The sequence below is a fragment of the Dromiciops gliroides genome, chromosome 1, assembly GCF_019393635.1.
Source record: "Dromiciops gliroides isolate mDroGli1 chromosome 1, mDroGli1.pri, whole genome shotgun sequence".
Taxonomy (NCBI): domain Eukaryota; kingdom Metazoa; phylum Chordata; class Mammalia; order Microbiotheria; family Microbiotheriidae; genus Dromiciops; species Dromiciops gliroides.
The window spans coordinates 698,034,085-698,051,902 of NC_057861.1; the positions used below are offsets into that span (position 1 = coordinate 698,034,085).

Here is a 17,818-nt window from a genome sequence, read left to right on the forward strand (position 1 = left end):
GCCTGTGTCTAGCAATTTGTCTTTGTCTCAACCTCAGATTTCATCAGTATGAGTGATTCCTATTGTGGAAACTTTCTCCACTACCATCTTTCTTGTATGTACCTATTTACACATTGTTTTCTTTTGTGTATCTTATAGGTACCTATTTACACATTGTGTTCTTGTATGTATCTTATAGGTACCTATGTATACATTGTGTTCTTTTATGTATCTTGTAGATACCTAAGTATTCACCTAACTATTTACAGATTGTTTCCTCCCATTAGAATTAGTAAACTTCTTTAAGGCAGAGATTGTTTTTGCCATTATTTGTCTCCCCAGTGCTTAGAACCATGCCTTGAATATAGTAAGCACTTAATAAATGCTTATTCATTGGTTGATGGAAGTAGATCAGTAACTGACAATTTGCCTCAAACCTAGAGATTGGGAGGGGAGAGAGCACTGAGAGGCTGTGATTTGCCTTAGTCGCACAGCTAGTTTGAGTCAAAGGCAGAATATGAACCCAGGTCTTCCTGACTTCATGTATTGTGTCATGTTGACTGTCAAAAGGGGGGGGGGGGCGTAGATGGCCTCTAAGGTCTTATCCAGCCCCAAGTCTATGAGCATATAAGTTTATACAGAGTATATGCTTAATACATATTGATTGAATTCATTGTTTCACATTGTTACATTGATCTGATATGTTTTCCTCCAACTTCCACCTAGTGGTCTTAATTCTATCCCCTGGAGCCATGGAGAATAAGTCCAATCTTCTATGCATATATATATATAGGGACATACACTTACATATATAATTGTCTATACAAAAGTATGTATGTAAAAGAATGTTACACATTTATCAACATTATAAATAATTTTCAGTTATCCTGTTTGAGGTCAAAATATTCCCTAGCTATGTACTCCATTTTCTAACACATCATCCTTATTTCTTTTTCCTCTTCTCTTCCCTCCTCCCACATCTTCCAGAGCTTTGCTAGAGATGATCCCCGCCCCCCCCTCCAGTCTTCTATCATGCATAATGACAGAGCCATATTGCTTGGGACTTGAGCCATGACCCAGATGGGGCAATACAATTGGACATGCTGTTACTCTGGGGCTGGACTGATCTTCCTGTCTGGGTGACAAGCCTATCGATAAATTCCAGTGAAAGTCCTAATGGGAGCAGACTCGGAATCCTTATGTCCTCAAGCATCAAGGCCCAACATCTAAAGAGAATACATGTTTATAGTAAATCCTGGACCTTCCCCCAGCATCAGGGTCCTAGGGAAACCTATCCTGGGGAGGACAGGCTGAAGCTGGTCATTTGCTTTGGGTATACTGCACGATTATGCAAATCCTGATTCTTTTAGGTCTTAGCCATATATGACATCAAAACGTAAACTCCCTGAGTATTTTTTTTTGGTCTTTGTATTTCTAGTGCCATTCAGTGCTTTGCACATAGTAGGTGCTTAATATAATCTTGTTGGATTGGGCCACTAATGGATTCTGTGACTTGTGTGCTAGTGTCTTTAATAGAGGACTTAGAAAATTCATGGGTGCTTCTGCTTACATTGCTGTTATCAAAGCTAATCATTCATTTAAATGAGGCTTTAAGGCCTTGATCAGAGAGAGGAGTTAGCACACTTAAGTGTTGGTAAAAATCTGGCTCCATGGTATGAAATGGAGGATTTGTGAAAATAAAATATACTCGTCAAGTTCAGACAGTTTCAGCAACTAAGGTTATAATCAAGACCCATTTAAACAACAATTTAGTTTGGGGATTAGACAATAAACAGAATCAAAATTCATCCAATAAATTAATGTTTCTTTCACTATGGATATAAAATTATAGGAAGGAAATTGGAAGTCAACTAACCCAACTCCCTTCCAAAGGCACAAACTCCCACTACAATACTCACAGTATATGAACCATCTCATATCTATTTGAACACTTATAGTGACAGGGAACTCACTGCTTCACTGGGTAGTCCATTCCATTTTTTGGACAGCACCAGTCATTAGAAAGTTCTTTCTTAGGTTGAGCTGAAAGCTACCATCTTGTAATTTCTATCCATTGGTCCTAGTCCCCCCACCCCCACCCCGGACCCCCGCTAGGGGGTGAAGAATAGCTACTTCCTTTCCCACATGGTAACCCTTGTTTAAAAAAAAAAGCCCTAAACCTTTTTTTCTTTAGGTTAAACTTCCCTAGGTCCTTTAATTGTCCCTCATACAAAATGGTTAAATGACCCTTTACCATCCTTGTCTCTGTCTCTTGGATACACTCCAGTTTTATCAATAATATGATGTGCTTAGCTATCAAATTCTGTTCTTTTGTTTCTTTGGTAAAGATATCACTGAAGAACATAACTTCATGTATGTGGACTTTTCCTCTAGTACAACTTCAAGGGGAAAATTCAGCAAATTAGAGAAGAAAAAAAATAGGTAAAATTAAGTTAATTTACAAAATAATAATAATACTGTTTCAAGAAACAACAGAAAAATAATAGAGGTGCCAGATACAGTGAAAGCCACTTCCCCAGGACTAATTAGGCTTTGGCAGAAGGAATAAAGAGCCGAGCACAGCCAGTCCCAATGTCTATCCCTGCCGGCCTCAGAAAGCATGAGCTGTGATGAAGATATAGATTTTGGCCAGGAAAGTGGTGTAGGTCCCCTGGCGCCAGAGTTTCATTTCAACATCTAGAAGGAAGTCTTGCGGCTCCTTGACTGGCCTCTGAATGTAGACAACTCCTGTGTAGGGGTTTAGCTTCTGGGCACTGAAGTAATTTTCCTCATTTCCCTTTGTGATGGTCAGGATGATGTTGTCGCCAGTGTAGGCTGGGGAAGGGCCGATGCGGAAGATGTGAGCGGGCACCACGATGTTGGTTTGGAAGTTGAGCTGGTAGTAGGTGATCCGCACCGGGGTGCTCTGGCAATCCAAGAAGTTGAAGCAGCTGGTCCGTTCACATCTCCTACAAATAACAGAGTGGGGAATGGAAGAAGATCAGGAAGAGGAGGGTGATGCCAATGCCAATGCCAATGCTAGAGTGAATTTCGTTATTCTGAATTTAGAGCTGAGAGGGAGTACAGAGGTCCTCTAGGCTTACTCATCCTAGTTTTAATTTAATTTAATGGTTTTTTTGCAGGGCAATGAGGGTTAAGTGACTTGCCCAGGGTCACACAGCTAGTAAGTGTCTGAGGCCAGTTTTGAACTCAGGTCCTCCTGAATCCAGGGCTGGTGCTTTATACACTGTGCCACCTAGCTGCCCCTCCTCCCATTTTTTAGATGATGTAACTGAGACCCAGAGAGGTTAAACAACTCACCTAAAGTCATATCAGAGTCAGGATATACAACCAGATAGTCTTGAAACTAGAATCAGTTTTTTTCCCCAATGTCCAACATTGTCTCCTTTCTAGAGTGCTTTCCACTTAATCACCTTGGGTGGCTCAGTGGATAGAGTGCTGGACCCAGAATCAGGCAGACATGAGTTCAAATCCAGCCTCAGATACTTACTAGCTGTGTGATTTTGGACAAGTCACTTAACTCTGTTTGCCTTAATTTCCTCATTTGTAAAATGAGCTGGAGAACGAAATGACAACCACTTCAGTATCTTTGCCAAGAAAACCCCAAATGAGGTCAAGAAGAGTTAGGCATGACAGAACAACAATGAAGCTGTGTTACTCTGGGCAAGTCACTTAACCTCTGTCTCAGTTTCCTCATCTATAAAATGAGCATAATGATACACTAATAATAATAGTAGCTAACATTTATAAAGCACTTACCATGTGCCAGGCACTGTGCTAAGCACTTTATAATCATTATCTCATTTGTTCCTCCCAACAACCCTGGGAAGTAGGTGCTGTTATTATCCCCAGAGAATCAGAAGGTAAATGACACTTACGGGGTAGGAGAAGAACTCAAACGCCTTGATGCCAAATCTAACACACTTTCCTTTGAGTCTCAGGTCTTCATCATAAAATGGGAATGAAAGTAATAGCAGCTGCCTCCCAGGGTGGTTTTAATGTTCAAATGAGATCAGGTAAGTACAATCTTTAAATGCTACATCAATGCCAGCTATTACCCCACACCACTTCTTCATTCCGAGGGTTGTCCCAGAAAGCACAGCTTTCAGGGGAGACTTTAGCAGTATGTGACAATCACATCTTTCCATCCTACCCTCACCAACTCCATTTATCTTCCATCTTCCATGTCTTCCATCTTGGCCCTTGGCCGAGAGTCAGTTAGGTAACCATCCCTTGTGGCTTCTAGTCTCAAAGAACTCCCATCCAATACCCAAATAGGGCTCAATGTTGTCACTGGGGAAGGGCTACAAATAAGGAGTGATGGGGCCCCAGGTAGTGGGACATAAGGTCAGATTTCCAGAGCAACTACAGGGCAAAAAGTTAGGGTAATGTTACTGGGCATTCTCAAAAGGAAAAAAAGACATAGACCTTCTCTTTAGAGAGTGAAGCCCTACCCCATCCCATGGGAAACTTGCCACAAGCAGTTACTTTTTTCAAATTGCCCCATATGCCCAATACTGCTTAAAGCAATGATTAGAGAGGAGTGGCCAGCATGATTAAACAGCTTCTTCTAGGATCAGAGGATGGCCTTTGTATTCCTTTGCATGGAGAGAGAGAAGGCATGCTTCCAAGTCTCCCTGGAGGAGGATAAGGAGACTTACATGTCTGAGACCTTTCTGTAGTTTGGTGGACACTCAAACAGCAGACACCGGAAGCTACCCTGGATGTTGTAACAAGTCTCAGCTGCTGAGCAGTTGTGAGTGCCTAGAGTGCATTCATCCAGGTCTGCCGGAAAACACAAAGAGAAGGAGGTTGATGGGCCACGAGGATTAAGAACACCTGGGAGCTTAGAGTTATAAATGGTGACCAGATCCAAACATGTGCAATGACCAGAAAAAGAATAACACATAAGTAGACACACAAACACATCAATTTTCTTTGGGGGAGACCAAAGAAGTCAGAATGTTATTCCTCAAATCCCCCATCCCCCTTTTTGACCAGACCTGAGATTTTCATCAGTGTGAGCAACCCTCTCAATCCATACAGATTGGCAATTCATCCTTAAAAGTATAACCTGAGAGTTGTCCAGGGCACTTAGAGGGTAAAGGATTTGCCCACTATTGCTAGTATGTATCAGAGGCCAGTCTTGAACCTAGTCTTCCTGACTCTACCTACTCTGCCTGTCACAATACAAGTATCAAATTCAGCATTCTTGGCACCATGAGTAGATGGTAAGAGTCTTTAATATCACCATTAAAAAGTGCTCTTCCATGCCAGTGTCAAGAGTGGAGAAGCCAAGGATTTAGCAGTTGGATTTTATGAGTGATTTGCAAGTTGTAGATAGGCCATCAGGATGTTAGGCTGCAATTCAATTTCAGCTGAGTACTATAAATTTAAACATACCATGCTCAGGACACACAGGCCTTTCCCATTATCCCTGGAGTTAAGCGTGCAATGATCTACTTGGTGGAAAGACTTTTGCAAGGCTTAACTGTACAGTCTGGGACCCAGCCTCCAGCCCAGTGTGAGACACTGGTTATGGATATCGCTTGGCCGTGTGTCCATATCTATGTGGTCTGTGCTGTAATCCTACGCCATAGGCTTCCAAAGGGTCAGATAGGAGGGGCCAAAGAATAGATGTCCGTCTTAGTGATTTTATATAGTGTCTGACAGTCCTTTCCTCAGATCGGTGCTTGTACAAGAACTGCTGAATTATCTTACTCACTTGACCCAACAACTCTGTGGGGCTTGCCTCTTACTCTGACTTGCTCTGTGACTATGAGCAAGTCATTTAATCTCTCTGAGCCTCTACTTCCTCATATGTACAATGAGAATACTGAACCCTTGGTGACTTTATAGGCTTCAGGCAGAAGTTTATACAAATACCCAAAAAACCGACTTCCTGATGCTGTTTGGGGGTGCAAATAATAGAATATATAGAAATGGTCTCTGTCAACTTTAAAGCATGTATGGATGTCAGGTATTGTTATTATCAACCCCATTTTATAAATGAGGAAACAGAGGCTCAGAAACATGACCTTTGCTAAGTCTCCTCACATCTCTGACCTTCAATTTCTTCATCTATAAACTGGGAGTAACAAGAACAACAATGATTGGCATCTATATAGCGCTTTGAAATTTGCAAAGTACTTTAATATACATCATCTCATTTGTTGTAGTTAGTAAATGTGGGAGGTGTTTGGGCAGGAACCAGGACTTGAGTCCAATCCTTTGGATTCCTAAGTCTGATCAGGTTTCTTGCTTTGCATTGGGGGCCCCTTGTATGACTTTATACCCAGTAAAACCCTGTCCCCAGGAGCTCAAGGTGAGGGCAAAGAGCTCACACTAGGACACCTGGGGCCATACTGGCCCTCTGCTCCCCTGAGGGGACACTTGACCCACTCACCTGCAGGGAGTAGATTCCATTGTTATCCTCAGCAAATGGAAAGTTCTGGGCCCTGACCCCAAATGGCTAATTGTGACCCTCTCCCCTCCCATTGCTGAATATTATAGTCTCAGGTGGAGCAGGAATAGCAGGAGGAATTTAGTTCTTGGAAAGAAAGAGCTCATTTCTCTAGAAATGCCATTAGTAAGATAAGGGGAAGGTTGAAGAGGAGATGAGGGCACAGATGGGGCAGGGTCCAGTTGGAGACATGGCTGCCTTGGCTCTTCTCCAAGGCTTTACAAAGGCCCACAGGGAGTGTCTGTCCCTTCTAGGCTGTGATGGAAGGGGATGCTGCCAACAGTGAAAGCTAATAGGCCCAGTTTACTGGCATTCCTGATAGGCCCCCTCTGCATCTCCCATGAAGTCAGGAAGGTCAAAAGCAACAGTTAAGTGGGACTGAAAAGAATGCACCCTCATGGGCTCCCTGGTAGAGGAAGAGGAAATGGAGGGAGTGATGGCAGCCTCAGAAAGAGGAAAAGATGAGGATGAGAATTTTCTCCCTCTTCTCAGGCTTCTGGGACTTCAAGCAGGAAGGAGACTCGGAACTCATCGAGTCTCACTCACCTCCTCCTTTTAGAGAAAACTGGGCTTGAGAGGTTTCATTACTTGTCCCTCACACCACAAACACAACTTTTTCCTTCAGGACCTGGGTGGTTTCTGTGACCATCATCACATTATTGAGCCCAACACACCAGGAGCCAAACTCAGAACTGTTTCTCCCTGACTATGAGTTTGATCCCCAGACTTCCCCCGGGCCTTTGGCCCACTCAGGCAAGTCACTCATCAGATAGATTAAGAAGATTTTGATTGAAGATATAATAATCCCAACCAGGAAACAGAGACGCTGGCATATTTTGACCTAAATTCAGTGATGCTCACAATAAATTTAACCCAGACACTTAAAATATTCCCAGAACCTCCCTCTAGGAAATCCACAGATGGAGAGCTTTGATGCTGCAAAGTTGTCAGCCTGGGGAGATCCCCTCAGATTGGCCCTTCACCAAGAGGTTTGAACATAGGAGAGTGAGAACCCACAGACCCACAGAACAGGAAGTATGAGCACAGCTGTTGTGATCCATGCCCACTCCATCCCCTTTGCCATTCTTCAAACAGCAAGAGTTAGATATAGAGCAGGAGAGACTAAGAAGTGTGTCTCTACCTCTTTCTTTCTCCTGGCATTGGGATGGACACATGGGAAAGAAGTAAGTGGACAATGATCTTTGTTCACAGCAAGACTGTGGGAAGTGCCCCATGCCTGGTAGGGATCCCCATCTTCTCTCCCTGGAAAGGAAGGTATCCCAGCCTCTTACTCACCTCTGCAGGTCCGGCCATTGGCCATCATGGTGTAGCCCTGTTCAGGGCAGGCACACTGGTAGCTTCCAGGGACGTTGAGGCAACGGAAGGTACAGAGGATGCCAGCACTTTGGGTGCACTCATCAATGTCTGAGGAAAAGGTGGAAAACTACATTCAGTAGGGAGCTGGAGGTGTCATCCACAGAGCTAGCTACCTCTCTCTAGGGAATTCCTCAGGGAATCTTGACAATAGCACCCCACTCCACTAGGCCATTCTGAAGACATGGACTACAGGAGGGTTTGATGAAGTGATGTCTCTCTCCAAAAACTTTATATTGTATTTTTTGTAAATGTTTATATAAATATGTTATCTTCCCAGATTGAATATTTTAATGTGTATTTGACAGAAGAGGAAATGATGTATCAGAGAGGACAAGGAATTTAGCTATAGTAGTATTGTTAGGAAGTGGTAGGGTCAGAATTGAAACCCAGGGCTCTAGAATCCAAATGTGGTTCTTTTTTGTTGTTGTTCTGTCATTTTCAGTAGTGCCTAACTCTTTGTGACACCTTTTGAGGGTTTTCCTAGGCAAAGATACTAGTCTGGGGGGTAGCTAGGTGGCGCAGTGAATAGAGCACTGGCCCTGGATTCAGGAGGACCTGAGTTCAAATCTGGCCTCAGATACTTGACACTTACTAGCTGTGTGACCCTGGGCAAGTCACTTAACCCTCATTGCCCTGCAAAAAAAACAAAACCAAACCAAACAACAACAAAAAAGATACTAGTCTGATTTGCCATTTCCTTCTCCAGCTCATTTAATAGATGGGAAAATTGAAGCAAATAGGGTTAAGTGACTTGCCCAGGGTCACACAGCTAGTAAGTGTCTAAGGCTAGATTTGAACTCAGATCCTTTTGATTTCAGGCCTAGCACTCTATTCATTGTGCTACCTAGCTGCTCCAAATCTGGTCTTACTGTTTTACTTTTCAATCTTATTTCATCTTTCCAACTTCTTTGAAGAATAGAGGGGACATATGTGTGTATATGTGGATGATCACCTATTGGGTAAGTAAGGAGGAGGATATACCAGATGACTCTAGAGATCTTTTCCAGTTTTCTGATTCTATGAGTTTTCTTGATGAGTTTTAGAACATTTAGAACATAGGTTCATTTAATCCAACTCCCCTCCCTCACTCATTTTTTCAGATAGAGAAACTGAGTTTCAAAGAACAGTAGTCATTTGTCCCATGTCACCCCATTAATGAAAACCAGAGTCAGGATCTGAACATAGATTTGGTGACTCCCTTACCCTGTGCTGAATTACTTGGAAGATTTATGCGAAGGGTTTAGAGCATCAGGCCACCACCTATAGCCCTATTTTTTATATGGCCTTAGAGTTAAGAATTTTTTTTATATATTTTAAATAAAGTTTAATTGTATTTAGAAGTGTAAAAACCATTCTTAACTCATCAGGTGTACTAGGACAGGCAGAGGGCAGCTTGCTTATCTCTGGTGGCACTTGGAAGAAAGTGATAAAAAGGGTAATGGGCACAGAAAACGGAAAGGGGCCATAAAAGCAAGTGGCTCCAGGGAACCGTCCCACTGTCTCCTAACAGCCAGCCCCTCTGAGTACGTACACACACACACACACACACACACACACACACACACACACACACACACACACACACACACACACGGCCCACCTTTGCACGCATGCCCATCCTCGGCAAGCTGGTAGCCTTGCCGACAGTAGCACTGGTAGGAGCCATAGACGTTGGCACATTCCTGGCTGCAAGGGTTGTTCTCACACTCATTCACATCTGAGGGGAGGAGGCAAATGTCAGTCTTTACCAACAGGTTACAGACAAATGAAGGGGAAATCAGCTCCCAGGGCTCTTCTTCCCCATTTCCTATTTAACCTGTCCATAGCTTGGCAGCATCAATTTGTTTGCTTGTTGTCTTCCCCATTAGATTATGAGCTCCTTAAGGGCAGGTATTATCTTTTGATTCTTTTTTATTCTGTAGTGCTTAGGTACTTAATAGTGGTGCTTAATAAATGCTTATTGACATGATCGACATGATTCTAAATGAATGTCACTATGACACATTCTGAAAAAGCATTGGCTTTCACAATGGGAAGGGAGAACCAATGATTAATAATGACACACATTTTAATTATGCTTTAAGATTTACAAGTGTTGTTTAAAGTGACCCCAAGAGGACAATAATCCAAGTATTATTATACCCATTTTATGGATGAGAAGCCTTGTGGCTCAAAAAGGGGAAGTTACTTGACTGAGGTCATACAGTTAAGGTCAAAGTTGGGACTTAGTACATGAACAATGCTCTTTTAACCCTACCACAACCATCTCCTTCATTTAACAGAAGGAAATGGAGGGAATGACTTGTCCAAGGTCGCTTGGCTTTTTAGTGACCAAGCCAGGATATCGAGTCCAGGGTTCTTTCCACTGTACGTCAAACCACCAGCTCAATGTTTGCATTGCCTTGGAGTTTCATTCTATCAAGGTCAACTTCAGTGAGCAAGCGGGCTGGGGCCCAGGGCTTATGAACCTTAGTAGCAAAGTCTGTGTTGTCAAGAGCTCAGTTGATATGGGACTGAAATTGAGTTCAGAATGTCATTCCTGAGCCTTCTTGTACAAATAGACCAGGTGCCAAGTGTTGTCTAGTCCTCCTTGCTGAGCCAGGCAATGGGGAAGGGGATTATGGGTTTCTCCTATTATCATTGCTTGGCAGAGGAGAAGAGCTAGGGAGAATGGATATCTGAAGTGCCCTGTTCTATCTTTTTTCCTCTCTATTCCCTCAACACAGGCATAGACATGCCTTTACCCTTATGCCTCAGGGAAAACAAGCAGATCCTTATTATCATTATCAATACTCATGACAAACAGATTCCCATTGGAATGCAAACTTCCTGATGAAAGGGACTATTTTTGTCTTTCTTAGTATCTTTAGGGCTTAGCACAGGGACCTGGCATTAGTTAGTGCTTAATGAATGCTTGTTGACTGTCTGATGGACTGATTGAGATGCTGCTTCCTCACACCCTTTGGCCAGGTGTGCACCAGAGGAAGAAACAAGAGGCTAGCAGGCACCTTCACAATGCTTCCCGTCGAAGGCCAGCTGGAAGCCAGAGGAGCAGGAGCAGCGGTAAGAACCGGGGGTGTTTTCACAGGCATGTTGGCACAGGCGTCCTGGATAGCTCCAACACTCATTTACATCTGTAGACCAAGCCAAGGAAAAACAGGCAGACTCATTGAGACTGAGAGACGAGAGAGAGAGAGAGAGAGAGAGAGAGAGAGAGAGAGAGAGAGAGAGAGAGAGAGAGAGAGGGAGAGAGAGAGAGAGAAAGAGCAGATGGGACGATAGGAACAGGACGAGGGAAGGCACCTGTGCTTTCATTGCTATAAGGAACTTCTGACTTCTGGGTGAGGGTACTCACTTTCTCAATGCAAGTTAACATGTTCTCTGCAATTCATAAAGTACTGAGTAGGTGTGATGTGCCTGGGGTCACACAGGCAATATGAACCTGAACTCAGGTTTTCCTGACTTCAAGGTTGGCTCTTTATTGACTATATCAAGCTAATGAGATTAGATAGATGATAGATAGATAGATAGATAGATAGATAGATAGATAGATAGATAAATAGATAGATGAATGGATGGGTGGGTGGATGGATGATAGAAAGACGGATGATGGATAATGAATGGATAGTTAGATGGGAGGGAGAAGAGAGGAGAGAAAAACAGAAGGAGAGACATACACAGAGACAGAGAAAGACACACAGAGACAGAGAGACAGTGATGGAAAGAGGCAGAGAGATAGATCTGGGGAGAGAGACAGAGAGAGACAGAGAGACAGACAGAGAGACAGAAACATAGAAAGAGAGAGACAGAGAATGACAGAGGGAGACGGAGACAGAGAGAGAGAGAGAGAGAGAGAGAGAGAGAGAGAGAGAGAGAGAGAAACAGAGACAGAGAAATGTGGAGCACAGTGGAAAGAGCACTGACTGAATTTAGAGTAGAAAGATTTCCTTTAGATTACTAGCTCTATTCCTTACTAGCTGTGTGACCTTGGGCAATTCACTTCCTTTCTCTGAGCCTCAATTTTCTCATCTGTAAATGCGGGAGTTAGAAGAGATTTCAGCATAGGTCTTTCTTTACTTCAAATGAGCTAACATATTGGCAAAAGCATTTTTCAAACTTTAAAGCTCTCTATAAATGCTAACTTCTCATCTCTCCACTGTACCATGCTGTTTTTCTATTCAGCAGAGATGAAAAGGATGAAGGTTGGTGAGTTGATCTCTTAACCATTCCTGAGTGTAGATAGTGAGTTGTGGTAAATGGAATGATTTCCAAGATGATTTAAGCTGATGGCTTTTGGAGCTGGAAGACAACTTAGCATGTAGTCCAATCCCCTCATTTTACAGATGGAGAAACTGAGGCCCAGAAAGAAAAGACTCACCCACTGTTACACAGATACGAACTAGTACAAAATTTAAACCTGAGCCCCCTGATTAGACGAACCCAATGTTCTTTCCACTAGACCACACAATAATCATACCATTTTCTCAAGAGAGCCAGGCATTGTCCCATCACCCATCATATAGATAAGAGAATTCCATGTCCCCACAGAAGGGGAGTAGATCTAGGTGAGGAGGGAGGTGACTCTGGAATCTCACATACCAACACAGGCTCTGCTGAAAGCATCATATTGATAGCCCATCTTGCAGTCACAGCGGTAAGTGCCAGGAAGATTGTGGCACACTTGTCCCTCACCACAGCGGTGGATACCTGTCTCACATTCATCAACATCTAGAAAAGCAACACCCAGGGGATGGATTAGAGGCAGCTTTCACCAACCAGGAGAGAGTCATTTGTTTTTGCTCTGGTCAAATTAAGGAGCAGATTACCCTTTCCTTTCCTCCCCTGCTTACTCTTCATGACCAACTGGTAGATTTGGAGCGGCAGAAACTCTCAGACTCAAACTTTAGGGCAAAAGGAATCTTGGTGATTATCTTGTCTGAGTTCTTCATATTACATACAAGGAAGGGGAGAACCTAAAGAAGGCAAGTGACTTGTTCAAAGTCTCCCATCCGGTGACCCAACAAAACCCCAATTTCTTGTCTCCCTGTACAGTGCTCCTTCACTACACCACACTACCTCTCTTCCTCTGCTGAAGGATTCTTGATTTTCTTGCCAACATCATACAACCTAGAATAAGTTGCATTCTTCACAATACCATAGCTAGCACATCAACCTATTGATAACAATTGTTAAGTTGGCATCTATGACTTCACTCCCTGAAATGTCTCCCAAATGTCACCCAGGCAAAGATTCTCCTGGCTCCAAACATAGTTCCCATGCTTGCAGCCCACAGGTAGGTGAGCACATGCCCATGGGCTGCTTCTTACCCACACACTTGGACCCATCCTCGCTAGAATGGTATCCCCGAGTACAGAGAAGCTGGTTCCTCTGACAAGTGTAGGACCCAACAGTGTTGATGCAATTGAATCCAGGCTTGCATGGCTCAGGAAGAGAAGTGCATTCATTAATATCTGAAAAAGAAAAATCAGAGTATTGTGCATCAATTCTTAAGATGATCTCACTCAGCCTCTTTGTTGGTTGTCTTGCTTTGATTCCAAGAATCCTAAACTCCTAGGATGCCAGAATTAAAAGGGACCTTAGGATAAAATGTGAGAGTTGGATGGGACATTGGGACAAAATATTAGAGCTGGAAGAGACCTTATAAAACAAATTAGAGTTGGAAGAGAACACAATATCAGAGCTGGAAGGGACTTCGGAACATTAAATATTGAGCTGGAAGGTTCTTCAGAATATAGAATAGCAGAGCTGGTTAAGATGTTAGAAATTGTTTAGAGTAAAAGTTCTTAACTTGGGGTCCACTGACCTTTTCAGGGGGTCTATGAACTTGGATGGGAATAAAATTACATCTTCCTTTCCACTAATCTCTAACTAAAATTTAGAATTTCCTTGAATTATGAATGTGGGCAACAAGCCACAGAATATTAGCGATACTCATAAATTTGTCACCCAGTAGAAATCACAAATATTTTAACATCACATTATAGTTGTAGATATTTAGAAATATCAGTCATGCTCCTTGCTACTTCAGAATTAATGTAATTATAAGACTTGCTATTAGATCATCTATTATCATAGTCTTCCTGTCTTCAGTATGTATTTCAATAACAATTGCTTTCCTTTGTAATCCTATACATTTCATTTCATGGCAATTAAAAACATTATCCTGAGAAGGGATCCATAGGCTGGTCTAAACTATCAAAGGAGTCCATATACCAAAAAAGTGAAGAATTCTAGATCTAGTGAAATTCTCTCATATTGCAGATGAACAAACTGAGGACCAGAAAGAAGTGACCCAAGGTCACATAACTGGTGAGGGACTAATTGAGGCTAGAATCCAAATATCTGCTGATTCCCTATCTAGGGAATTTCAATTATGCCACTTTTCCTATAAGTAAGACATCTACTGCCAGGGACATCTGAAATTTTGCTTCATTAATAAACCATGCTCTTGGATAAGTGTTTTAGACAGTACCTCTTAGTGGGTTACAATCACCTTGATATCTTTTCCAAATACATCTTCAAGGGGGAAAGAACAGGCCTAGGAGTATTGTTTGAAGTATATAAAAAGCTCTCCTGACCCATAATATTCCTCCAACTGGCCGGCCATGGGACTTGTAATTCTTATCATTAGTGACCCTTCTTAACTGAGTAATATCAAAAGCTATGTTAAAATTTGTATGGTATACCTAGGAAGAGTGATGTACAATCTTAGCATATGATTGGATTATTTTTTTTTACTATAACTTAGGAAAGACAAGGACCTTTACTGGAATGGGATATAGGAAGAGAAATTTTTATATGGTGGTGTTCAGGAAGGAAAATATCTGGATCCTGGTATACTTCCTGAGAGGCTCGGCCTGGGTAAGTGGTCCTAATGAGTGCCCAGACATCTAGGGCATAGTAGAAAGTTCCAGGATGTTTGGTAGAAGGAAGGAGTTTGGATTGGAAGAAGACAGCAGTAGTAATAATGGTTGACTTTCGATGGCTCTTTAAAAACTCAAATAAGATGTATAGATCTAGAGTTAAATTAACTCATATGTACAGAGGAATTTTTTTTTTTTTAGTGAGGCAATTGGGGTTAAGTGTCTTGCCCAGCCACACAGCTAGTAAGTGTTAAGTGTCTGAGGTCGGATTTGAACTCAGGTCCTCCTGACTCCAGGGCTGGTGCTCTAGCCACTGGACCACCTAGCTGCCCCTTACCGAAGGATTTAAGGGTTACAAATCAGCATCACAGTGATCATCTAAGGGCAGTGGTATGAGTATCATAACCCGCATTTTACACACATGGAAACTCAGTTTCAAGGAAGTGAAGTGATATAATTAATGTTCATGTGGGCAATGTGGGGCAGGCCCAGGTTATAATGTTAAAGGATCAAAGATTTAGATGGAGAAGGGACCTTAGAGGTCATCTAGTCCAATACCTTCTTTTTAGAAATTAGGAAACCGAGGTCTTGGATTTTCCAAGATCATATAGGTAGTAAATGTTGGAGATGGGATTTGAACCCATGTCTGCTGACTCAATGATTAATGCTTTTTCCAATATACCACTAACTCTTTTAAGTTAAAGTCCAGTAAATACTCTTTCCACTACTCCACAACATACCTTTTGTCTGAGCCTTACAATCCTACCTTGGTGAGGTAGGCAGGGAAGTATTTGTTTTCATTTTACAACTCAGAAACTGAGACCTTAGTCGAGTGATTTCCCCTACATCTCACAGATAATAATAAGTGACAGATTCAGGATTTACATCAGAATTTTCTAGTCCCAAGTTCAATTTTTTTTCACTACACCACACTACCTCTGATGGGTCTGTGGAAAGTGTTTAGTTGTGTGATGTTGAAATATTGGAAGTGGACGCCAATTTGCCACTTTGCTATGTTACTGAAAGCTGGTCCTAGCCACAGTAAACTTGGGAATGGTGTTCAGAGTCCAAGCATAAATGGGAATGGGGCTGGATGCCCGGGCCAAAGCTGCCAGAATAGGGCCCAGAGACTTACACTTACCCACGCAGTTGCCCTCTGGGTCTTGTAGAAATCCATCCATGCAGCGTTGCTTGGATTCACAGTAGAAAGAACCCTGGGTGTTCTGACACACAAAGTTGACTTTACAGCTGTGGGTCCCCTGGGCACACTCGTCAATATCTGTGAACAATAAACAGGAAACAAACAGTCGGTCACTTCTCCAAGGTTGCCTTGCCAGAACCAGTAATGAGGAATGGAGGGAAAGAGCCAAGGGCAACAGAAGGGCCTTGAGACAAATTTTAAAGCCAAGGTCTGAGTCAGTCCCTCAAAGAACAACTTCTATGGAGTCAGGCCCTACTGATTTCACAGAATGGTAGCTCTAGAAGGGCCCTTGGAGATCATCTAGTCTCTCCTCTTTGCCCTCATTTTACAGGTGAGGAAACTGTGGCCCAGAGAGAAGTGAATGTCTTGCTCCACATCAAAACAGGTCTCCTGACACCCTGTCCAGTACTCTTCACAAGATACCACATCTGCCTCTTCACTGAAAGCACAGAGGTTCAAATCCTTCAATACTGCAAGGACCTGCCTTTTGTCAGTCTGGTTATTGGTGCCATTAGTTGAAATGCCTCCCATTAGCAGAATGTAAGCTCCTTGAGTCAATCAATTGGACAATCTTTTATTAGGTGCCTACTGTGTGTCAGGTACTTTATTAGGTTCTGGGAATGTGAAAACAAGAATAAAACAGTCAATAAATACATCTAATCTTTGTATCTCCAGTGCCTAGTACAGCACCCTGTATATAATCAACACTTACTAAATGCTTATTGAATTGAATGGAAATGAATTTCTTTAATCCAGATGTCAAGCCTTCTTTGGTTTTAGTAGATGATCTCGGAGTCTCTGTGGCTAAAATAAAATCCATCACCCTATGGCCAACCTGCTAATGAGACTCTTGCAAATTAATTAGGCTAGTTCTTGGTAGACACACAATGGATCATCAGTCTAGAACTTAAGAAGCCATGGAAGCCAACCTGGTCATTTTGTAGTTGTGGACCTAAGCTAAGAGACATTAAGGGACTTGACCCAAGTCACACAACTTGTAAGTATCTGAGGCTAGATTTAAACCCAAGTCTTCATGACTCTCTGTCTTGAACTCTATCCCCTATGCCATGCTTCCTCTCAAAGTTCCTCCATGTTGGTGGCACTTGCCAGGGCTTGTGTTCCATTGGCACGGCCTTGGAAGACTTGGAAGACTGCTGTGAGCAATGAGTGGTAGACTCCAATGGAGACTTAACTGTTATTCCTTGGTATAAATAGAACTGGATTTTAACTCATTTCTTAGTACTAATTAACTTGTCACTCTTCACTCTCTTTTTATTCCTCTAACATAGCATTAGAAATGAGAATGGGTTCATCTGTGAATGGAAATTAAATAAGCATATAAAAAAAATCAACCAAAAGCCATTTGGTGGGCTTTGGATCCTCAGCCAAGTCATTGTAGGTGTCTTTCTTACCTACACACTCTCCTTCTTTCAACTCATATCCCGACTCACAGTTCAGATCTTTGTAACAGTGGAAGGACCCCACTGTGTTCACACAATGCTCTCCTCGGCTGCATGTGTGTGTGTCTGTCACACACTCATTAATATCTAGAAGAGGAAAAGAAAACAAGCGGAGAATTCAACAGCTCAGCTCACCATCATCAAAGGACAGCTTCTGAAATCCCAGCAGAACCAAACTGCTTGGATCCAGGTCAGTTAGCGAGGGCTTCCCATGCCAGGATTCCATTGTTGGGTCCATGGCTTTGCCAAATCTGCTTTTTTTCAGGGCCATCCGCATCCAGGGAGTAGGGGTAGCTTCATCAATTATGACTAAGCCTTATAACTTCCTTGGCCTGACTTGACAGTGAAGGATGACAAAGCGGCCCTGGGGACCAAAGAGAGGCTCTGAATATCCTCTATAGCACAGTGTGGCTGCTTAGAAGGGAAGCTATGA

General features: G+C 42.6%; 1 protein-coding gene across 1 annotated transcript in view; it reads right to left on the reverse strand.

Annotated features, from left to right (window-relative positions):
* Positions 1–2,117: 2,117 nt before the first annotated feature.
* FBLN2 (fibulin 2) overlaps positions 2,118–17,818 on the reverse strand; it is a 231,106-nt gene continuing 215,405 nt past the window's right edge. Inside the window, exons 11-19 of the mRNA XM_043975890.1 lie at positions 17,338–17,472; positions 15,866–16,003; positions 13,168–13,311; positions 12,440–12,568; positions 10,849–10,974; positions 9,441–9,557; positions 7,760–7,888; positions 4,662–4,785; positions 2,118–2,948 (exon numbers count right to left, since the gene is read on the reverse strand). Of these exons, the coding sequence (XP_043831825.1) occupies positions 2,591–2,948; positions 4,662–4,785; positions 7,760–7,888; positions 9,441–9,557; positions 10,849–10,974; positions 12,440–12,568; positions 13,168–13,311; positions 15,866–16,003; positions 17,338–17,472 (1,400 nt within the window). The 3' untranslated portion in view covers positions 2,118–2,590. The remainder of the gene's footprint in view (positions 2,949–4,661; positions 4,786–7,759; positions 7,889–9,440; positions 9,558–10,848; positions 10,975–12,439; positions 12,569–13,167; positions 13,312–15,865; positions 16,004–17,337; positions 17,473–17,818) is intronic.